At 39.2% G+C, this 25444-nt stretch overlaps 1 protein-coding gene across 1 annotated transcript in view; it reads right to left on the reverse strand.

Moving 5' to 3' along the window:
- CFTR (CF transmembrane conductance regulator) overlaps positions 1–25444 on the reverse strand; it is a 211267-nt gene that overhangs the window by 44817 nt on the left and 141006 nt on the right. The window contains exon 22 of the mRNA XM_032644014.1: positions 3248–3499. Within this exon, the coding sequence (XP_032499905.1) occupies positions 3248–3499 (252 nt within the window). The remainder of the gene's footprint in view (positions 1–3247; positions 3500–25444) is intronic.

Here is a 25444-nt window from a genome sequence, read left to right on the forward strand (position 1 = left end):
AGGTTCAGAGAAGATGGAATGCCTGAGCATATTGCTTCTTCCTCATTTTACAGCATCTCTGATTACTACCCTCGCATCAAGGAAACTACCTACAAAAACCAGGACTCTGAAACTCTGTCACTCTACTAGGACTTGTTTGTATTTAACTGAGTAGGCAAGTGAGCACTGGAAAAGCAAATGGATGGGAGAATGTCAGGAGGAGGGAAAGCAAATAATTTACCAAATCTATTCCTCCTGTGGATCAACCTATCTGTTGCTGTTGTTATAACTTCACAGCGCTTTTGGCATCCATCCTGGTGACCCTCAGCTGCCTATGGCATTCATTGATGTATAAAGCAAGAAAGAGTAATTAATTATGCTTTTCTCAATGGAAGGGAAGAATGAAGGCAAACCATTAATTTTACTTAGTTCCAAAGCATAACTTTAGACAATCTCATTCTAATATTAGGGGAAAATTCAGTCTAAAACCTAGTCTTTCCATTTATGCCCATTTATACTTTTCTCTCAGAAAAAAAAAGTCTCATTCTTGATGAGCATAAATATAATAGAGAGCTAATTTTAGTAGTATGTGAATATATTTTTCCTAACTAGACTAAAAGGTAAGTCAAAATTTCCAGTGTGCAATTTCAAGCCATTTAGCATAAGATGTAGAAAATTTTTGCTCACTCTATACATTTTTCTTATCAGAACTTTGCCTAATACAGCCAATTATCAAACATCCCTAAAGCCATGGGCAAAAGCAAGTGAAAACAGTCTGTTTCTGTGTTGGTGACAGTGATGGTGGCCTAACGAAACTTACTGACCATTATCTCCCCAGTTAAAAAAAAAAATCTCTGTTTGAGATTAAACCACAGAGAGATGAAGTTTTAAAATTCAGTTTTCAGCGAATTTGTTGGTGGCGCAGTGGTTAAGACTTAGCGTTCCCAATGCAGCGGGCCGGGTTCGATCCCTGGTCAGGGAACTAGATCCCAAATGCATGCCACAACTAAGGAGCTGGTGAGCTGCAACTAAGACCAGTGCAACCCAATAAATATTTTAAAAAATAAATAAAATAAAATTCAGTTTTCATAAGAAGTGGCCCTATTGGATTCTATCTCAATTTAAATGGAAAAGAAAGCAATCAAAACAATATAATACTCCTGCTAGATTTATAGAGTGGCCCAGAATAAGGAATCTGGAGAGAATGTAAAATCACATTTACAGAGCATAAAATGTAGGGAGAATGACCATCCCCTTCTCTAAGAATCAATTCCAGAATCCGTATATTTGAGTAACTTCTGTGAATTCAGCCCAGCGCTGGGATCCATAAAAAAACACTTCAAAATAGTACAAGGTTATTTTTGCTTATTAAATAATAAAAAATTATTGCTTCATAAATAATTATAACTTAGCACATTATTGGGAAAAAAATTTAACAATCCATACCTTGATGAAAACTCCAACTAAACAAGAAAATTGGAAAAAGCTAAGAAAAAAAGTACCACTTGTTTGAAAGAGTGTCAATTACGTAAAATTTAAGAAAACTTTAGATGGAGTCAGCAACAAAATATTTCCCTCACCTGAAATGGAAGATAGTTTCAAGATGCAAACTCTAAAACATGTTATAATTTTGGTTTATTTAACAGCTTCTTTAGTTGGTAAGGTAGCAATCAATTAGATATTCTGCAAGTAGAATCACATTTAAAATGGTCCCAGGGCTTCCCTGGTGGCGTAGTGGTTGAGAATCCACCTGCCAATGCAGTTCGATTCCTGGTCCAGGAAGATCCCACATGCCACAGAGCAACTAAGCCTGTGCGCCACAACTACAGAGCCTGTGCTCTAGAGCCCGTGAGCCACAACTATTGAGCCTGCATATCGCAACCACTGAAGCCCACACGCCTAGAGCCCGTGCTCTGCAACAAGAGAAGCCACTGCAATGAGAAGCCTGCGCACCGCAACGAAGAGTAGCCCCTGCTCACCACAACTAGAGAAAGCATGTGCACAGCAACAAAGACTCAACTCAGCCAAAAATAAACAAATAAAATAAATTAATTAAAAAAAAAAAAAGATCCCATTATATGCCCAGGAGTGGGATTGCTGGATCATATGGTAGCTCTATTTTTAGTTTTTTAAGGAACCTCCATACTGTTCTCCATAGTGGCTGTATCAATTTACATTCCCACCAACAGTGCAAGAGGGTTCCCTTTTCTCCACACCCTCTCCAGCATTTATTATTTGTAGACTTTTTGATGATGGTCACTCTGACCAGTGTGAGGTGATACCTCACTGTAGTTCTAATTTGCATTTCTCTAATAATTAGTGATGTTGAGCATCTTTTCACATGTTTTTTGGCCATGTGTATGTCTTCTTTGGAGAAATGTCTATTTAGATCTTCTACCCATTTTTTGATTGGGTTGTTTGTTTTTTGATATTGAGCTGCATGAGCTGTTTGTATAAGCAACCTAAATGTCCATTGACAGAGGAATGGATAAAGAAGATGTGGCGCATATATATATATATATATATATATATATATATATATATATATATATATATATATATAATGGAATATTACTCAGCCATAAAAAGGAACAAAATAATGTCATTTCCAGCAACATGGATGGATCCAGAGATTGTCATACAGAGTGAAGTAAGTCAGAAAGAGAAAGACAAATATCATATAATATTGCTTATATGTGGAACCTAGAAAAATGGTACAAATGAACTTACTTGCAAAGCAGAAATAGAATCACAGATGTAGAAAACAAACTCATGTTTACCAAGGGGGAAAGAGGTGAGTGGGATGAATTGGAGGATTAGGCCTGACATATATACACTACTATGTATAAAATAGATAACTAATGAGCACCTACTGTATAGCACAGGGAGCGCTACTCAGTGCTCTGTGGTGACCTAAATAGGAATGGAATCTAAAAAAGAGTGCATATATGTATATATATAACCAATTCACTTTGATGTACAGCAGAAACTAACATAACTGTAAAGTAACTATACTCCAATAAAAATTAATACAAAAATAAAATAAAATGGAATAAAATGGTTCCATTATATAGACTCAGGATTTTGCAAAGTATATTTCACATGAAACAATGACTTCATATAATAACTTGAAAATATTTGTGTTCAATATTGGTCCTAGTCTACAATAACAGTGTTACAAATGGATTCTACTAACACATTGCTTTAGGCTACTGAAATTCACTTACTGAACACAGGTTTAACAAAGCAAGCAATGTTTAAATCTCACCCTCTGGCCAGGACTTATTGAGAAGGAAATGTTCTCTAATATGGCATTCCCACCGTCTATATACTTCGCTGTGAGGTCTTTCACAGTCATTCGGCCCCCTGAGGGCCAGATGTCATCTTTCTTCACATGATGATTCTCGATAATCATAACTTTTGAGAGCTGGCCATCCTTGGATGGTTTCAGTGACTTGTTAGGTTTACCATCTTCTGCTGGCATATCAATAAACTTAAAGACTCGGCTCACAGATCGCATCTGAAATAAAAATAATTTTTAATTTTTCTTTAAGAGCTGCAGACAATATCTTAATTAGTTTGGTGTTTCCCAAAAAATAACTTGTAAGATGTGATGCTAGCTAGTCGTCACTTGGTTATTTGTTAGTTTTTTCAATGAACTAACAGGAAATAACTGGATGTAATTAAAAGCTTAACCAAGAGAATTAACTAGGATTTCTATAAATGCGCTCTGTATAAAACTGCTTGTTTTTGTGATCAGTAAATTCTCAGTTATGCAAGTCACACATAAATAGCCAAACTATGCTCAAGGGAATAGATGATGTCAAGGGGAAAACTTTTTTCTACCATGAGTAGTACTACACAATGTTTTACAACTGGTATATTATAATAAAATGTTTCACACCTCTAAACCACTACATAAGAGTCTTGCCTTACTCTCACAGTACATTAATAACTATCAACAATTCTATGTCAGCTGGGTGGTAAGTGGACTCTTGAGGCTTAGTAAATTTTGAATAACCACAATAATCTTCAAACAAATTTAAGTCACTGGCATATACCTGTAGTTAAATATTACATTTTTAATCTGAATTACTTAAAGATCAATTTCCATTGCTGAGCAAAATGTGACTGCGTATAAGAGCTGTATTTAAAATTCAACCATTTTTAAAATTAATTTATGTTTTAAAATTTATTTTATTGAAATATAGTTGATTTACAATGTTGTGTTAGTTTCTGATGTATAGCAAAGTGATTCAGTTATGCATATGTATATAAATTCTTTTTCATATTCTTTTCCCTTATGGTTTATCACAGGATATTGAATATAGTTTTCTTGCAACAGTAGGACCTTGCTGTTTATCCATTCTACATATAATGGCTTGCATCTGCTAACCTCAAACTCCCAATATATCCCCCACCCCTGCACAGCCTACCCTGCTTGGCAACCACAAGTCCATTCTCTATGTCTGTGAGTCTGTTTCTGTTTTGTAAATAAGTTCATTTGTGTCATATTTTAGATTCTACATATAAGTGATATCATATAGTATTTGTCTTTCTCCTTCTGACTTACTTCACTTAGTATGATAATCTCTAGTTGCATCCATGTTGCTGCAAATGGCATTATGAAATTCAACTATTTTTCAAAGGTGCTTAAATTCTTTAACAAGAACATATTTCTCTGAACAACTATAATTTATTGGAATTTGATTTTTAAAATAGCCTGGCATATAATAAGCATCCAATAAATATTTGAAAAAAATTTAAGTGAATAAAGGGATAAATATGTGAATGATTAAATATATAAATAAGTAAATGAATAAGAAGAAAGAGTTGGAGACTTAGAATTCACTCAATTTCTTTTTTTTTTCTTTTTTGCTGTACGCGGGCCTCTCACTGTTGTGGCCTCTCCCGTTGCAGAGCACAGGCTCCGGACACGCAGGCTCAGCGGCCACGGCTCACGGACCCAGCCGCTCCGCGGCATGTGGGATCTTCCCGGACCGAGGCACGAACCCGTGTCCCCTGCATCGGCAGGCGGACTCTCAACCACTGCGCCACCAGGGAAGCCCTCAATTTCTCTTTTTAAAAGATATCATCCTTGATTCTATGGCTTAGTCCTTCACAGGTGTTAACAGCTTACTAGACAGAAATTTTTTTTGTCTTAAAAGTAATTGTTGATTCTGGCTTTACCCAGTCAAGAATTTAACCTTCTCCTTTACAATGTTAATTTCTTATCATTGTATTTATAGTTAAGGTTTAGATTATTAGAAATGATTCTTTTTGCAAAAAAAATTGTGGGAAGAAATGCCTTTGGGCATATGTCTCTATTATTTCTATTTTTCATTATCAAAAGGTGAAATGGGAAGAATTCTTCACCTTTAGTATGAATGACTGGTAGATGAATCAGAGAAGTCTAGATATTGATCCTTAACTGAACAGTAACAGTTCCATCTTAGCAAATCTAATAGCGTTGCCTGTTTTCACATGCACTGATCAAGGCTGCTGTTTATAAAGAGCTTTCTTCTGTCTAGTAATTGTGTGCTTCAATTTCCTTCATCTTGAGAATATCTCGAAGTTTCTTCAATAATTATTCAAAATTCAAAAAGGGAATCCTTTTAAGCCAAACCCACTGTAAATGGAAGTGAAAAGTATCCAAAGCCCACATCCATCATAAATAACTCTAGAGGAAATGAAAGGCATATTATAACTAGTCCTCTAACATCGTATTTTAAATTCCAAATTATGGGTGATTTTCAGGGTTTGTTAAATCCTGATTCAGTTATTTTTTATTAATTTTGAATTAAAGTAAACTGCTGACATAGGATGTGGGAAGATGGCGGAAGAGTAAGACGCGGAGATCGCCTTCCTCCCCACGGATACACCAGAAATACATCCACACGTGGAACAACTCCTACAGAACTCCTACTGAAGGCTGGCAGAAGACCTCAGACCTCCCAAAAGGCAAGAAACTCCCCACGTAACTGGGTAGGGCAAAAGAAAAAAAGAAAAAACAGAAACAAAAGAATAAGGACGGCACCTGCACCAGTGGGAGGGAGCTGTGAAGGAGGAAAAGTTTCCACACACTAGGAAGCCCCTCCGCGGGCGGAGACTGCGGGAGGCGGAGGGGGGAGCTTCGGGACCGCGGAGTAGTGCACAGCGACGGGTACGGAGGGCAAAGCGGGGAGATTCCTGCACAGACGATCGGTGCCGACCAGCACTCACCAACCCGAGAGGCTTGCTGCTCACCCACCGGGGCGGGCGGGGCTGCGAGCTGAGGCTCGGGTTTTGGTTTTGGACGGAGCTCAGGGAGAGGACTGGGGTTGGCGGCTTGAACATAGCCTGAAGGGGTTAGTGCACCACGACTAGCCGGGAGGGAGTTCGGGGAAAAGCCTGCACCCGCCGAAGAGGCAAGAGACTTTTTCTTCCCTCTTTGTCTCCTGGTGCGCGAGGAGAGGGGTTTAAGAGCGCTGCTTAAAGGAACTCCAGAGACGGGCGTGAGCCGCGGCTAAAAGCGCGAACCCCAGAGACGGGCGCGAGCCGCGGCTGAGGGCGCGAGCCCCCGAGACGGGCGCGAGCCGCGGCTGAAAGCGCAAACCCCAGAGACGGGCGCGAGCCGCGGCTGAGGGCGCGAGCCCCCGAGACAGGCGCGAGCCGCGGCTGAAAGCGCAAACCCCAGAGACGGGCGCGAGCCGCGGCTGAGGGCGCGAGCCCCCGAGACGGGCGCAAGCCGCGGCTAAAACCGCGGACCCCAGAGACGGGCGGGAGACGCTAAGGCTGCTGCTGCCGCCACCAAGGGGCCTGTGTGCGAGCACAGGTCACTCTCCACACCCCTCTTCCGCGGAGCCTGTGCAGCCCGCCAAGGCCAGGTTCTCGGGATCCAGGGACAACTAACTTCCCCGGGACAACGCACGGCGGGCCTCAGGCTGGTGCAACGTCACGCCGGCCTCTGCCGCAACGTCACGCCGCCTCTGCCGCCGCAGGCCCACCCCGCACGCAGTGCCCCTCCTTCCCCCATCCCCCAACCCCCGGGCTGAGTGAGCCGGAGCCCCCGAATCAGCGGCTCCTTTAACCCCGTCCTGTCTGAGCGAAAAAACAGACGCCCTCCAGCGACCTACACGCAGAGGCAGGGCCAAATCCAAAGCTGAGCTCCTGTGAGCTGTGAGAACAAAGAAGAGAAAGGGAAATCTCTCCCAGCAGCCACAGAAGCAGCGGATTAAAGCTCCACAATCAACTTGATATACCCTGCATCTGTGGAATATCTGAATAGACAAGGAATGATCCCAAATTGAAGAGGTGGAATTTAGGAGCAAGATCTATGATTTTTTTCCCTTTTCCTCTTTTTGTGAATGTGTATGTGTATGCTTCTGTGTGAGATCTTGTCTGTATACTCTTGCTTCCACCATTTGTCCTAGGGCTCTATCCGTCCATGATTCTTTTAAAAATTCTTTTTCTTAATAATTAAGTTTACTTGTAATAACTTTATTATACTTTAACTTCGTTCTTTCTTTCTTTCCTTCCTTCCTTCCCTCCTTTAGACAACGAATCACCCCAAATTGAGGAGGTGGTCTCTGAGAGCAAGATTTATGATTTTTCCCCCTTTACCTCTTTTTGTGAAGGTGTATGTGTATGCTTCTGTGTAAGATTTTCTCTGAATAGCTTTGCTTCCAACATTTGTCCTAAGGTTCTATCCGTCCCTTTTTTTTTTTTCTAAATATTTTTTAATTCAATAACTATATTATACTTTATTTTTACTGTATCTTCTTTTTTCTTTTTTCCTTCTTTCCCTCCATCCTTCCTTCCTTCCTCCCTCCCTCCCTCCTTTCTTTCCTTCTTTGCTTCTTTCTTCCTTCCTTCCTTTCCCTCTTTCTTTCCTCATATTTCTACTAATTCTCTCTACTTTTTCTCCCTTTTATTCTGAGCCGTGTGGATGAAAGGCTCTTGGTGCTCCAGCCCAGGAGTCAGGGCTCTGCCTCTGAGGTAGGAGAGCCAACTTCAGGACACTGGTCAACAAGAGACCTCCCAGCTCCACATAATATTAAACGGTGGAAGTCTCCCAGAGACCTCCATCTTAACACCAGCACCTAGCTTCACTCAACGACCAGCAAGCCACAGTGCTGGACAACCTATGCCAAACAACTAGCAAAACAGGAACACAACCCCACCCATTAGCAGAGAGTCTGCCTAAAATCATAATAAGGCCACAGACACCCCAAAACACACCACCAGACGTGAACCTGCCCACTAGAGAGACAAGATCCAGCCTCATCCAGCACAACACAGGCACTAGTCCCCTCCACCAGGAAGCCTACACAACCCACTGAAACAACCTTAGCCACTGGAGACAGACATCAAAAACAACGGGAACTACGAACGTGCAGCCTGCAAAAAGGAGACCCCAAACACAGTAAGATAAGCAAAATGAGAAGACAGAAAAACACACAGCAGATGAAGGAGCAAGATAAAAACCCACCAGACCTAACAAATGAAGAGGAAATAGGCAATCTACCTGAAAAAGAATTCAGAATAATGATAGTAAGGATGATCCGAAATCTTGGAAGTAGAATGGACAAAATGCAAGAAACAGTTAACAAGGACCTACAAGAACTAAAGATGAAACAAGCAACGATGAACAACGCAATAAATGAAATTAAAACCACTCTAGATAGGATCAATAGCAGAATAACTGAGGCAGAAGAACGGATAAGTGACCTGGAAGATAAAGTAGTGGAAATAACTACTGCAGAGCAGAATAAAGAAAAAAGAATGAAAAGAACTGAGGACAGTCTCAGAGAACTCTGGGACAACATGAAACGCACCAACATTCGAATTATAGGGGTTCCAGAAGAAGAAGAAAGAATGAAAGGGACTGAGAAAATATTTGAAGAGATTATAGTTGAAAACTTCCCTAATATGGGAAAGGAAATAGTTAATCAAGTCCAGGAAGCACAGAGAGTCCCATACAGGATAAATACAAGGAGAAATACGCCAAGACACATATTAATCAAACTGTCAAAAATTAAATACAAAGAAAGCATATTAAAAGCAGCAAGGGAAAAACAACAAATAACACACAAGGGAATCCCCATAAGGTTAACAGCTGATCTCTCAGCAGAAACCCTACAAGCCAGAAGGGAGTGGCAGGACATACTGAAAGTGATGAAGGAGAAAAGCCTGCAACCAAGACTACTCTACCCAGCAAGGATCTCATTCACATTTGATGGAGAAATTAAAACCTTTACAGACAAGCAAAAGCTGAGAGAGTTTAGCACCACCAAACCAGCTTTACAACAAATGCTAAAGGAACTTCTCTAGACAAGAAACACAAGAGAAGGAAACGACCTATAGTAGCGAACCCAAAACAATATAGAAAATGGGAATAGGAACATACGTATCGATAATTACCTTAAATGTAAATGGACTAAATGCTCCCACTAAAAGACACAGATTGGCTGAATGGATACAAAAACAAGACCCTTATATATGCTGTCTACAAGAGACCCACTTCAGACCTAGAGACACATACAGACTGAAAGTAAGGGGATGGAAAAAGATATTCCATGCAAATGGAAACCAAAAGAAAGCTGGAGTAGCAATTCTCATATCAGACAAAATAGACTTTAAAATAAGGACTATTAAAAGGGACAAAGAAGGACACTACATAATGATCAAGGGATCGATCCAAGAAGAAGATATAACAATTGTAAATATTTATGCACCCAACGTAGGAGCACCTCAATACATAAGGCAAATACTAACAACCATAAAAGGGGAGATCAACAGTAACACATTCATAGTAGGGGACTTTAACACCCCACTTTCACCCATGGACAGATCATCCAAAATGAAAATAAATAAGGAAACACAAGCTTTAAATTATACATTAAACAAGATGGACTTAATTGATATTTATAGGACACTCCATCCAAAAACAACAGAATACACATTTTCTCAAGTGCTCATGGAACATTCTCCAGGATAGATCATATCTTGGGTCACAAATCAAGCCTTGGTAAATTTAAGAAAACTGAAATTGTATCAAGTATCTTTTCTGACCACAACGCCATGAGACTAGATATCAATTACAGGAAAAGATCTGTAAAAAATACAAACACATGGAGGCTAAACAATACACTACTTAATAATGAAGTGATCACTGAAGAAATCAAAGAGGAAATAAAAAAATACCTAGAAACAAATGACAGTGGAGACACAACGACCCAAAACCTATGGGATGCAGCAAAAGCAGTTCTAAGGGGGGAAGTTTATAGCAATACAAGCCCACCTTAAGAAGCAGGAAACATCTCGAATAAACAACCTAACCTTGCACCTCAAGCAATTAGAGAAAGAAGAACAAAAAAACCCCAAAGCTAGCAGAAGGAAAGAAATCATAAAAATCAGATCAGAAATAAATGAAAAAGAAATGAAGGAAACGATAGCAAAGATCAATAAAACTAAAAGTTGATTCTTTGAGAAGATAAACAAAATAGATAAACCGCTAGCCAGACTCATCAAGAAAAAAAGGGAGAAGACTCAAATCAATAGAATTAGAAATGAAAAAGGAGAAGTAACAACTGACACTGCAGAAATAAAAAAAATCATGAGAGATTACTACAAGCAACTCTATGCCAATAAAATGGACAATCTGGAAGAAATGGACAAATTCTTAGAAATGCACAACCTGCCAAGACTGAATCAGGAAGAAATAGAAAATATGAACAGACCAATCACAAACACTGAAATTGAAACTGTGATTAAAAACCTTCCAACAAACAAAAGCCCAGGACCAGATGGCTTCACAGGTGAATTCTATCAAACGTTTAGAGAAGAGCTAACACCTATCCTTCTCAAACTCTTCCAAAATATAGCAGAGGGAGGAACACTCCCAAATTCCTTCTACGAGGCCACCATCACCTTGATACCAAAACCAGACAAGGATGTCACAAAGAAAGAAAACTACAGGCCAATATCACTGATGAACATAGATGCAAAAATCCTCAACAAAATACTAGCAAACAGAATCCAACAGCACATTAAAAGGATCATACACCATGATCAAGTGGGGTTTATTCCAGGAATGCAAGGATTCTTCAATATACGGAAATCTATCAATGTGACAAACCATATTAACAAATTGAAGGAGAAAAACCATATGATCATCTCAATAGATGCAGAGAAAGCTTTCGACAAAATTCAACACCCATTTATGATAAAAACCCTCCAGAAAGTAGGCATAGAGGGAACTTTCCTCAACATAATAAAGGCCATATATGACAAGCCCACAGCAAACATCATCCTCAATGGTGAAAAACTGAAAGCATTTCCACTAAGATCAGGAACAAGACAAGGTTGCCCACTCTCACCACTCTTATTCAACATAGTTTTGGAAGTTTTAGCCACAGCAATCAGAGAAGAAAAGGAAATAAAAGGAATCCAAATCGGAAAAGAAGAAGTAAAGCTGTCACTGTTTGTAGATGACATGATACTATACATAGAGAATCCTAAAGATGCTACTAGAAAACTACTAGAGCTAATCAATGAATTTGGTAAAGTAGCAGGATACAAAATTAATGCACAGAAATCTCTGGCATTCCTATATACTAATGATGAAAAATCTGAAAGTGAAATCAAGAAAACACTCCCATTTACCATTGCAACAAAAAGAATAAAATATCTAGGAATAAACCTACCTAAGGAGACGAAACACCTGTATGCAGAAAATTATAAGACACTGATGAAAGAAATTAAAGATGATATAAATAGATGGAGAGATATACCATGTTCTTGGATGGGAAGAATCAACATTGTGAAAATGACTCTACTACCCAAAGCAATCTACAGATTCAATGCAATCCCTATCAAACTACCACTGGCATTTTTCACAGAACTAGAACAAAAAATTTCGCAATTTGTATGGAAACACAAAAGACCCCGAATAGCCAAAGCAATCTTGAGAACGAAAAAAGGAGCTGGAGGAATCAGGCTCCCTGACTTCAGACTATATTACAAAGCAACAGTAATCAAGACAGTATGGTACTGGCACAAAAACAGAAAGATAGATCAGTGGAACAGGATAGAAAGCCCAGAGATAAACCCACGCACATATGGACACCTTATCTTTGATAAAGGAGGCAGGAATGTACAGTGGAGAAAGGACAGCCTCTTCAATAAATGGTGCTGGGAAAACTGGACAGGTACATGTAAAAGTATGAGATTAGATCACTCCCTAACACCATACACAAAAATAAGCTCAAAATGGATTAAAGACCTAAATGTAAGGCCAGAAACTATCAAACTCTTAGAAGAAAACATAGGAAGAACACTCTATGACATAAATCACAGCAAGATCCTTTCTGACCCACCTCCTAGAATAATGGAAATAAAAACAAAAATAAACAAATGGGACCTAATGAAACTTCAAAGCTTTTGCACAGCAAAGGAAACCATAACCAAGACCAAAAGACAACCCTCAGAATGGGAGAAAACATTTGCAAATGAAGCAACTGACAAAGGATTAATCTCCAAAATTTACAAGCAGCTCATGCAGCTCAATAACAAAAAAACAAACAACACCATCCAAAAATGGGCAGAAGACCTAAATAGACATTTCTCCAAGGAAGATATACAGAATGCCAACAAACACATGAAAGAATGCTCAACATCATTAATCATTAGAGAAATGCAAATCAAAACTACAGTGAGATATCATCTCACACCAGTCAGAATGGCCATCATCAAAAAGTCTATAAACAATAAATGCTGGAGAGGGTGTGGAGAAAAGGGGACACTCTTGCACTGCTGGTGGGAATGTGAATTGGTTCAGCCACTATGGAGAACAGTATGGAGGTTCCTTAAAAAACTACAAATAGAATTACCATATGACCCAGCAATCCCACTACTGGGCATATACCCTGAGAAAACCAAAATTCAAAAAGAGTCATGTACCAAAATGTTCATTGCAGCTCTATTTACAATAGCCCGGAGATGGAAACAACCTAAGCGCCCATCGGATGAATGGATAAAGAAGATGTGGCACATATACACAATGGAATATTACTCAGCCTTAAAAAGAAATGAAATTGAGCCATTTGTAATGAGATGGATAGACCTAGAGTCTGTCATACAGAGTGAAGTAAGTCAGAAAGAAAAAGACAAATACCGTATGCTAACACATATATATGGAATTTAAGGGAAAAAAATGTCATGAAGAACCTAGGGGTAAGACAGGAATAAAGACGCAGACCTACTGGAGAACGGACTTGAGGATATGGGGAGGGGGAAGGGTGAGTTTTGACAGGGCGGGAGAGAGTCATGGACATGTACACACTAACAAACGTAGTAATGTAGATAGCTGGGGGGAAGCAGCCGAAAGGCACGGAGATATTAGCTCGGGGCTTTGTGACAGCCTGGAGGGGTGGGATGGGGAGAGTGGGAGGTAGGGAGACGCAAGAGGGAAGACATATGGGAACATATGTATATGTGTAGCTGATTCACTTTGTTATAAAGCAGAAACTAACACACCATTGTAAAGCAATTATACCCCAATAAAGGTGTTTAAAAAAAATAATAAATAAAAAAAATAAAGTAAACTGCTGACATTTCTGCATGTCAATGCCATGAAGAATTCTGAACTAGTCTTTGTTAGGTGCTTTAGTATGTCAAAAAGGTACTGTGTCACAAAAATCCATCGTATTTTCATACTTCCAAGCAATCAAAAAAAAACATTTAAATATTGCTATCTAAACTACTCAAAATTATATGTGGTGTTATTAGAAAATGACATTCAAAACTACTATTTTGGTAGCACTAAAATGTAGTGGATAAGCCTTCTGTGTAAGGATTTGTGTTTGAGTACAGCAAATTACATTCTCCATTAGCAAGGGTGAATCCAGAACTTCTTTGTTTGCTTGTTTGTTTTTTGAATGCAGAACTTCTAATGTCAGCTATGATAGATAGAATGTACCTATCAAATTTAGAAAACAATTTTCAACTCGTCACCTTTCATATAGTCTAATTGCATAAAGTGACCCCAAAACAGGCTATTATAGTTACCCACAGCATGGTCAAATATCCCTGACCAAGAACTAGTTCACCTTAACAATGGGCACTCATCCACAGCACATGAACATTCACTCAACTCAATGGGTTAGAATATTTTCTGATGGGAAGAAAAGGTGGTTAGTGCAGACACCTGCATTATGGTCAGTTTCTCAGCCACTGAAATGCCATTACTGAATAGATGATGTGGACAGATAATGTTATGAATTGCTAACTAATTCCTTGTACCTCGCAGGCTCTCCAATTTGCACATTCTACTTTCACTGCCTCTCAAAGGAGAAGCTACATCAGAACGAGAGCCCAGAAAATCATTTCTCGTCTTGCAAGTTGCAAAAAATTGCCTTTGTAGTCAGAGATTGACAGTTTGAAAATTTTGAGCCACATGAATATTGCCTTTTAAGCTTCAAAAACCAAAACCTGAAGGACACAAAGCACAGTGTTTATGTAAAAAACAGTAGTCATGGATGAAATTCTGATGGATGAGAAATAGCTTCTCTCCTCACTGCAAAATCCAACTCATGAATGGGCTGAGACACCAGTTTCTCTTAAAAGAAGCACTGCCTTGCAACTGAACTCTGGTTCTCTCCTCAAGTAGATTTGAGGGATTTTAGAACATAGGAAGCCTATGCCTCATTTCTAAGGTGGAGCCAGGAATGAGGAGGGCCTTAGAGAAGGTTCCAGTGCCCGGCATGGCACAGGAGCAATGGAGTAGACACGGATGCTTGGCATGTCTAGACATAGATAACTTGACATAGCTTCAGATTTTCTTGTATTTCCAGAATGGTGCTGAAGGGAAGCCAAGAATCCCAATGCTTTGATCCCTCAGGGTCTTCCATTCCTCAGACACATGGAAGCAGCTGAGAGAGAGAGAGAGAACTCACCTAGGGAGAGCTCAGAATCAGCACCAGAAGGACAAAGACCCAATATACCTGGACTGTACATTTCTAGGTCAGAGATAGTCTCGGAGACAGCAAGCACAACAAGGGACAACCCAGGGCCAGACGCCCCCCTCCTTCAGTGTCTTGGTATCCTGTAAACTCCACTCACAATTTATTATAGATTCACTTCTAGGAAGATCTCTATATTTGCTGAGGTTGTTTCTTCCACTCGGCGGAAGGCATGTTCAAATAGAAAATAAATTTGACTATAGCACAAGTAGTCATATTTCTCGTACACTTGATTTCACAGCCAAAGATTCATACCTGCAGTCAGGGATGGATCCAGGCTTGGTGGAACCTGAAACTTCAGTAATTTAGGGGACTCTTCTTAAGAAAAAGAATATATATACAATGAACTCTTAGCCATAAAAAGGATGAAATATTGCCATTTGCAGCAACATTGATGGATCTAGAGAATATCATACTTAAGTGAAGCAAGTCAGACAGAGAAAGATAAATATTATATATCACTTATATGTGAAATCTAAAAAATAATACTAATGAATCTACCTACAAAACAGAAACAGACTCACAGATACAGAAAACAAACTTACGGTTACTAAGGGGGAATAAATTAGGAGTATGGGATTAACAGATGCATACTACTATAAATAAAATAGATAAGCAACAAGGATTTACAGGGAACAATATTCAAAAAGAGAGAAGAAAGAAAAAGAACTAAAATTCTGCATAGAAAATTAAGTATAGGGCCTTGAAAGGAGGGAGAACGTGAAGCAAGTGGGAGAACGTGAAGCTTACATCTTATGGGCTTCAGTTAAATCCACTGTGTCTATTACAGTAAACTTATTCAAGCATTGTTTGTTGTATCTTCCCCATCTAGTGTTTACCATCATGCAGTCCCTTAATAAATCTTTGTTCATAATGAATTAATGCATTGTTCTACCTCCTATGCAGAAAGCAGTTTCTGAGCAGGGAGAATGACAGTGCTGTAAGGACCTTAGCAGGAAATCCAGGCTGCAGTTGTAGCCTCGGCCTCTCAGCCTGAAAATATACATGGCTATTTGGATTAGAAGGAAGTTGTAACATACCAAACTATTTTTAGTCTCATATATTTGTCTTCATTGAGCTTTTTAAACTAACTTAATCCTGTCTCTAATTTGGAATGTCTAAACATTTTCAGGTGATATGTAAAAACTGCTACGCCATTGTCCAGCTATGTAGATGGAGCTGGATGGAAATTCAGAGTTGGCAATTTTCAGAGTTCTGTAGACGGAGTCGGGCAAACTCCTTAAGCTTAAGCTGCTGCTTCTGTGCATAGAGACGTGTTTCCCGAAGAGGAATGAGGGGGAAGCTCTGTCTAGCCACTGACAGCAAAGTCTCAACGTAGCCATTACCAGCTTAGATGGGAGAATGTGTCTTAGATTTTAAGAAGTAAATGATGAAGCCAAAATGAGACTCAGGCACTGAAACATCAAACCTTTCCTCACATGAAGAGGAAAACTTGATATAATTTGCACAGACTTCTATAAAATTGGAGTTTAACTAAAATGAAGTGGGATTTTTGCTTGAGTAGCATCTGCTTTAAATTTTTGGCTTGATTATTTAAATTTACTATGCTCGGGCTTCCCTGGTAGCACAGTGGTTGAGAGTCTGCCTGCCGATGCAGGGGACACGGGTTCATGCCCTGGTCCGGGAAGATCCCACATGGCTGGGCCCATGAGCCATGGCCGCTGGGCCTGTGCGTCCGGAGCCTGTGCTCCACAACGGGAGAGGCCCCAACAGTGAGAGGCCCGCGTACTGCAAAAAAAAAAAAAAAAAAAAAAAAAAAAAAAAAAAAAAAAGAAGTTAAATTTACTATGCTCAAAAAATTCTCCTGAGTCAATCTTTAAAACTGAATCTCATTATCTTTATGATAGCATCTAAATCAGAGGTCCCCAACCCCCAGTCTGCGGACCTCTATAGGTCCGTGCCGCACAACAGGAGGTGAGTGGCTGGCCAGCGAGCAAAGCCTCATTTGCCGCTCCCCATCGCTCCCTATCGCTCGCGTTACCGCCTGAACCAACCCCCCAACCCCCCGTCCGTGGAAAAACTGACTTCCACGAAACCAGTCCCTGGTGCCAAAAAGGTTGGGGACAGCTGGTCTAAATTACTAATCTAAGCATCAGGAGAACAGAGTCTTTTGGGAAAGGACAGCTCCACAGCCTCATCTCAACTTTATAACAGATATATTTAGTGAAAAAGAAAATGATTCTTGATTTTCCTTTCCACCTGTTGTTAACAAAGAGGCTTAAAGATCTATTCTAGGGCAAGTCAGGAAGCCAGACTCCTCTCCCTCACAAAATATTGTTCTTTTTCCTTTCATCCTTTTGGTTATTTGGAAACCAGTACATCAAAACTGTGCATTAACACCTAAACTACATGCTGTAATACCCCAAAAGCCATGATGATAGAAAATATATTTCATAAGCCTGAGATCTGGCTGGCAACACTGTAAAGCGTTTTCATAACTGGTTGTTATAGGAAGATTATAAGAAATAAATTTGAAGAGAATCATCTAGAACAGTGACATGTGAAAAACCACACATTTTGCAAGAGAGATTTTCAAAATGTGAAGTACATGAAAGGGAGGATTAAAGTGTTTTAAATCATAGCTTCTTCCTGGTAGACCCAAACTAAATGCTTTTCAGAATCAACTAATTAGAGACCTGAGACCCAAGACCACGTTAGAGTCATTGGCATAATCTTTAAGCCATGCATATAGATTTAAGAGATAATGGTTGAGTAGTGACCACCTGGAGGGGTGGGATAGGGAGGGTGGGAGGGAGGGAGGGAGACGCAAGAGGGCAGAGATATGGGAACACATGTATATGTATAACTGATTCACTTTGTTATAAAGCAGAAACTAACTCACCATTGTAAAGCAATTATACTCTAATAAAGATGTAAAAAAAAGAGATAATGGTTATCATGGAAACAGACTCTGCCCAAAACATATTCTTGAAACTCTGGTCTATCTTTCTACGCCTATTACTTATGCTCCTAGAGCACTTAAAAAGTCAACCAGAACTGTGTTGTTATAAATTATTAACAGCATAAGTGAGTTACTTATCGTATACTGTAAATTCTAACCCTTTGGAAATTATTATAGCTTGCTATTTAATTTGTGGCAAATCACATGGCAAGTCAATGTCACTTTTTCTGACTGTAAGAAGTGAGAAAGAGAAAGAAAACACATTACAACTAATGACAAAAGACATATCCTAAATAAACGTAGAGGTATCAAATATGTTGTGCCTATTTCAATAATTAAGAGTTTCAATAATCAAGGTACTAAGTGCCAATAGGCAAAGGAAGACTCTCAAGTTTACCTATCTGAAAAGGTCTGGTATCACTTATTGAATCTATTACTCAAACTTGAACTCTTTCTGGTGTTACTGTTTTTTAAAAGCACATGATAGGCCATCAGCAAGGGCTTGGTGAATCCAACTGGGTCTATGTGGTAGCCATTAAACATATTTCAAAGGAAATCTCAAGAAGAGAAGATTTACTAAAAAACAAAATCCAGAACAACAAATCAAAATATTTCCCCATGGGCTTCCCTGGTGGCGCAGTGGTTAGGAGTCCGCCTGCCGATGCAGGGGACGTGGGTTCGTGCCCCGGTCTGGGAAGATCCCACATGCCGCGGAGCGGCTGGGCCCGTGAGCCATGGCCGCTGGGCCTGCGTGTCCGGAGCCTGTGCTCTGCAATGGGAGAGGCTGCAACAGTGAGAGGCCCACGTACTGCAAAAAAAAAAAAAAAAAATATTTCCCCAAGGTTTTGATTTTCTATAAGCATCTTAATTTTGAGATAGTGCAACTTCCCCAAGTTCTCTCTCATTAAGCACCATCCTTTACATGTCTTATACAGATTTATATGTGTCATTGGTTGATACACAGGACAAAAGTAATTTGCTGATGGTCTGTCAGTTCCAAGGTAAATTCTATCCCATAGACCAGAGGTCAGCAAAACTATGGCCCAATGGCCAGATCCAGCCACATCCATTTGTTTACATTAGCTTTGCCCGACAAAGGCTGAGTTGAATAATTGCCATAGAGACCACATAGCTCACAAGGCTGAAAAAAGTACTATCTAACCCTTTATAGACAAAGCTTGCGGACTCCGTGCCATGACTCACAGAAAACTGGAGTGAAAATGAATCTTAGAGACCAACTAATCCAGTGATTCACAAGTCTAGATATACCAGAATCACCTGGAACACTTTTTAAAAGATAGACATCATGCCTGGTCACCTTGCCCCCAACGAAGAGAACGGCTTTAACTAATCTTAGAGGACCCCGAGTAATCTCTATCTTTATAAAGTTTCCACATGCGCTGTCAGGTTGAGAACCTCTGTTCTAATCCATTCCTTCTTGGTACAAATGAAAAATTCTAAACCCAGAAAGTTAAAGTGACAGGCACAAAGCTCAACAAATTTTCCCAACTTTTCCACACTCCCGCAATCCCTTCAGGTTCTCATAAGCCTCTCCTACTAATCAAGACCCAAGAACATCTTAATGGTGCTTTCTTTGTCTTTCTTGGTTCCAGTAACACACTGGTTCAGAGTTCTTTATCAGCTCTGACAACTGCAGTGGTGAATGACCTAATCATTGGACATGAGCATTCAGGGCCAGTGACAGATATGTGTGATTCCTGAGAGCACCTGGAATAGTGCCTGTATACATGCCAATCAAGACTTGAAATCTTTCATAGGTTCAGAAGAGAATGTCAGAGCTAACAGAAGCTTAAAAAATTTCTAACCAAAATAGAATTAGGCATCAGGAGCACTGAAGAAAAGGCAGGTTCCCCACTTCTCCTCCCATCAGGTTTCTTGTTGGTCATTATACAATCAGTCACTTGATCTTTACTGGAACCCAAAATAAACACGGTCAATAAAAGGACAAAGGAGAAACAGAGGGAGTTTCTATTGACAGAAAACTCTTCTCAGATTACATCAATCTTGCAAGAACTTTCTGGAAACTCATTAACTGGAATCTAACTGTGAACCGTACAGAGGCACAGTCTTCCCTGCTCATCCCGGCAGCTTCCATACTCCTGTGTTATTAAGAACACACTCTATAACAGGGATGGCTTATCTGCTGCTGCAATTGGTGAATTAAGGCAGTAGATACTACTCATACGCTCAGATCTTTTAGCTGTGCTCACTAGGATGTAGACAGTCCTGAAAACAGATGAATTGTCAACTGCCTCATTCAAACATTGAGACTATGAGTGTGGGCAATTCACTAGTCACCAGACGGCTTGATAACCACTAAGTCTGAAACATCACCTCATCACCTTTCATCCTTTCTACCTCTTATTTATTTATTTAATTTTCACTCATTCATGGAGGCAAAAATCTAGGTATGCACAGCCTAGTTAAGATATATAATGTTTAAGTAGTTAACAATAGGAGACAGAGAAGCTTTATGGTACTAAAAATGGCAGGCATCTTGTGAATCCAAATAAAATAAATAAGCACACAGCTTTGTTAATTAAGAACACAAAAATTTTAAGATAATAGCTTTAGCAATAACAACTATAATCCATATAGTACGTGAGGAATGGAGCTAAAAAGAATTAACACTTCTCTTTTCATCCCATCTACAGAACAGTATGAGATACACAACTGAAATGAATAGAGAGACATACATGCTATTCATGTTAAAATGAAGAGTGAATTAGAAATAATAGCTTTTAAAACACTGTGATATCAATTGAAATAATTGGAAATCCCCTAACATGGGGGTTTCTAGTGGGAATTATTAAGTTGGACTCTGATAATCTTGCTATTTTAAAAATTTCTGGGGTTATTCACAACCTATTACACGATGCTGTTCACAAGGTGACAGTGTTCAGATGATTTTTTTTCCTAAAGGCTATATAAAACTAGACAAACTAGTAGGTAGAAGTTTTGTTCACTTTTAATGGTCTCTTGATACTGCAAGCATATTTTGAGGAGATTCCAAACAAGAGCTTTTGCCCTAAAATGTCAAGTCTAGTGGAAGACATTCTATCACTGTGTTTTATAAACACTGGGAGGTGTCAAGTTAGTAGTTGGATATATATCTAGAGGGCAGGGGAGTGGTCTAAATTAGAGATATGAATGTGCAATGCATTGAGAGATGATTTCTGAAGCATGGAGTTAGATAACAGCTAGAGAAAGTGTAGATAGACGAGGGCTGGAATACAGCTGATGTTTAGAGCTCTGCAAGAAGATGAGAGGCCAGCACAGAGAACTATGGAGGAATCGGAGAGGTAGCGGGAAAACGAGGTGGGAGGAGCATCACCCTAGGGAGAGAAGAAAGGATCACAAGAAGGACGCGTCCGTGGCATAAGTAACTGCTGAGAGGTTGAGAGAAACAAAGATGCTGGCTCTGGAAAGACGTTGGTCATGAGTGCTGGGGATGATGGAAATGAAATGAAGCAGGTTATGTAAAGAATCGGGGGGGGGGGGAGGAAATGGAGTCAGGCACTCTTTTAAGAATTTTTGCTGAAAATTGGTCAAAGAAATGGAGTGCTAGCTGGAGATCAAGGGATGGCAGTTTTTTTTTTTAATATATATATCTTTATTGGAGTATAATTGTTTTACAGTGTTGTGTTAGTTTCTGCTGTACAACAAACTGAATCAGCTATATGTACACCTATATCCCCATATCCCCTCCCTCTTGAGCCTCCCTCCCACCCTCCTTATCCCACCCCTCTAGATCATCACAAAGCATCAAGCTGATCTCCCTGTGCTATGCAGCAGCTTCCCAGGATGGTAGTTTTATGCTAGGGAGAAAGGTCCCACAAAGAGGGGTTGATCGCATATCACTGGCCTTTATACAGGAGCGAAGACACAGAGAGCACTGGAGCATATGAGTAGTGGTGCAGAAGGGTGGTGGAGAGAAAGGAGGGAATTCTTTCTGGTTGCATGTTTTTTTCTATATAGTATGTAGCAAGGTCATTGGCTGAGAATGCAGGGGGTGGAATTATTGGAGCATCTGAGAAGAGACAAGAAGGTGGGAAAGAACCATCTTAGGGAATAAAATAGAGAATTTATTAGGAAAATGTAATAAAAGGGTTGTTGACCGTTCTGAGTGCCAACATCTGAGGTGTGCAGTCAGTCATAAATGCAAAGATACCTGAGGTTGTGATGAGGAAGTGTTATCCTCCAAATATTACCTCTACTGTTTGAAAGCTAATGAAAGCTAGGCACCTGGGTTAAGCAATGGATGAGCAGTAGAGGAAAAGTCATATTGCCATTTTTATAACATCGTATTTCTGTTGATGGTTGACTCTTTGTTCATGCCTAAACCCAGCCAGATGCATAAATGAAATATTCTTTCCAAGTCTAAAGACGTTTTTTTCTGGGTACCTTTATACTGAAAAACTAAAAGCGTGTGTCAAACAAAACACCCTGTTTACTGCATTTTAAACTCAGGTCTAAATCCATTTCAGAACTCAATAAAGTAAAGTGAGTTTTTACTTCAGAGGTCACAAGGACTTTTAGTGTTAACATATACGTAAACATGAAATTTGAGGGCAGACCTCTCTCCCCTTCTACTTTCAACGTATGCTAGGTGAAAACCAGCAGATTACTGGACAGCTTTAGCAGTTGCAGGGGTGGAAGCAGCAAGATGGGAATTAATAACTAGATAAAGGCCCAGGAAGGACCAGTTGTGCTGTTTGGCAGGGAAATGAAAACTAACATGATCGCTTTGATATTCAAAGAAAAGAAACCGACTTTAAAAAATATGATCAAATGCAAATATTGATACTTTTCATAGATTGTATTAGAACATAATAGTTTTTTGCAAAGATCCTTTTATGCCAGAAGGTGAAACAATGTCAAAGCACAGGTCACAAAGCCCAGGATGACCATGTGAAAAACTAGAGAAATAAAAATGCCTGAAGGAAATTTTAATGGAGATTAGACATGCAAAACAGACAGACACCAAACAAAGAGAGGCTGTAGAGGCTGTTACATAAACCAAGCAAATTAATGTGACAAACAGAAAGGAATTGTGCATATACGAGGTAAAGAGATGCTTTCAGATAAAGAAAATGAAGTGAAGTGCATGAGGATTTTCATCGTAAAGTCAAAGTTGTAGAAGGTTTGAACACAGAATTAAATAAATGCCAGCACAATATGTACTCACTACCTTCCTGCTATTTTCCAACAGAAATATTTTAAAGTACATTTACAAGACTCAACCCCAAAAGCATGAGAGCTAAGTGAGGAGACGAATGGCGTCACTAAAAAGAGTTGGTCAAACTCAAAAAAAAAAAAAAAAATGATGTTAAAGGAAAAGAGAAAAAACCCTGCCATAAATCAGGTTAAGGTTAAATTACATTTCAATGAATTACTACAATGCTTTGGTTAAATAAAATATTAAGTCACATAGACAAGAAGAGGGCATGAAAAGGTTTGGATTTTCCCTATAGAAGTATTTTTTATAATGATACTTGTTCTGACAGGAATTGATTATACAAATGTCACAGCTGAACGAATGTGTGCATTTTGAGAACACATCAACTGTCTCAGAGAATAATAAAAAGAACCTAAGCCAAAAGGGTAATAACAAGTGTTATATAGTCATTTCCAACAGGGGTTTCTAGACCGTCCACAAATACAGTATTGGATGTCTGATTTTGAATATAGTACTCCAGCTAGACTAATAGAAGTTGATGATGAAGCTATCCATCCAGACCAACTATACCATCGGATGAAAATTATGCTTTTTTTTTTTTTTTTTTTTTGTGGCGATACGCGGGCGTCTCACTGTTGTGGCCTCTCCCGTTGCGGAGCACAGGCTCCGGACACGCAGGCTCAGCGGACATGGCTCACGGGCCCAGCCGCTCCGTGGCATGTAGGATCTTCCCAGACCGGGGCATGAACCCGTGTCCCCTCCATTGGCAGGCAGACTCTCAACCACTGCACCACCAGGGAAGCCCATGCATTTGTTTTTTAAATAAAAAGGGGAAATATGCCTTGATTCCATTTATCTCTCACTCTTGCTGCCATGGGATTTGTGCCCTGGACACAGTGTTACCTCACATACATTACTGCAGGCTCTGCACTCCAAGGAACCAAAACAAAAGAAATCACAAAACCAAAATATGGTCTTTGTACACACTAATAAATTACATAAATATGTGGCAATATTGACCAAGCAAAAAGAGAAGGCAATGATAAACACTTAAGAATGAGGAGCTACCACCAAAGGAAAAAAAACAAAAGACTGTGGAAATTTAAAAAATATGAAAAAATATTATGAAAAATGTAATGCTGATAAATTTGAAAACCCAAGATAGGGGAAGATTTCTTAAAAAGATACCAAAAGCACAAAACATAAAGGAAAATATTGAAAAATTTAACTTCATTAAACTCAAAAGTTTCTTTTCATCAAAAGATACTATAAGCCAAACATGACTGAAGGACCATGTTTGAAATGTAAAGAAGTGATAACTGATTCAGAATTCATAAACTCCAACAAATGAATTAAGAAAGAAACCAATCTACTTGAAAAATGAGCAATCGAAATGCACAAGCAATTAACAGAGAAGGAATCTCAAATGGCCAATAAGTATGTATTAAGCTGCGCTATCTCCTTAGCATTCATTTCATACCCATCAGATTTCCAAACTTAAAAAGTCTGACAAGAATGGCTATCATCAGAAAGTCTACAAATAATAAATGCTGGAGAGGTTGTGGAGAAAAGAGAACCCTCTTACACTACTGGTGGGAATGTAAATTTGTGCATCTACTATGGAAAACAGTATGGGGAGGTTCCTTAAAAAAATTAAAAATAGAGCTACCATTTGATCCAGCAATCCCATTCCTGGGCATATGTCTGGAAAAGTTAAAAGCTAATTCGAAAAGATACACGTACCCCAATGTTCACAGCAGCACTGTTTACAATAGCCAAGACATGGAAGCAACCTAAGTGTCCATCGACAGATGAATGGATAAAGAAGATGTGGTACATATATACAATGGAATACTACTCAGCCATAAAAAAGAATGAAATAATGCCATTTGTAGCAACATGGATGGACCTAGAAATTATCATACTAATGAGTAAGTCAGACAGAGAAATACAGATGCTATATATTATCACTTATATGTGGAATCTAAAAAGTAATACAAATGAATCTATATACAAAACAGAAATAGACTCACAGACACAGAAAACAAACTTATGGTTACCAAAGGGGAAAGGGAGGGGCGGAGGGATAAATTAGGAGTATAGGGTTAGCAGATACAAACTACTATATATAAAATAGATAAGCAACAAGGATTTACTGTATCCACAGGGAACTATATTCAATATCTTGTAATAACCTATAATGGAAAATAATCTGAAAAATATACATATAACTGAATCACTTCACTGTACACCTGAAACTAACACAATATTGTAAATCAACTATACTTCAATTAAACCAAAGTCTGACAATATCAAGTGTTGCATGTAATAGCTATGGAC

This window comes from Phocoena sinus, chromosome 9 (genome assembly GCF_008692025.1).
Source record: "Phocoena sinus isolate mPhoSin1 chromosome 9, mPhoSin1.pri, whole genome shotgun sequence".
NCBI lineage: Eukaryota > Metazoa > Chordata > Mammalia > Artiodactyla > Phocoenidae > Phocoena > Phocoena sinus.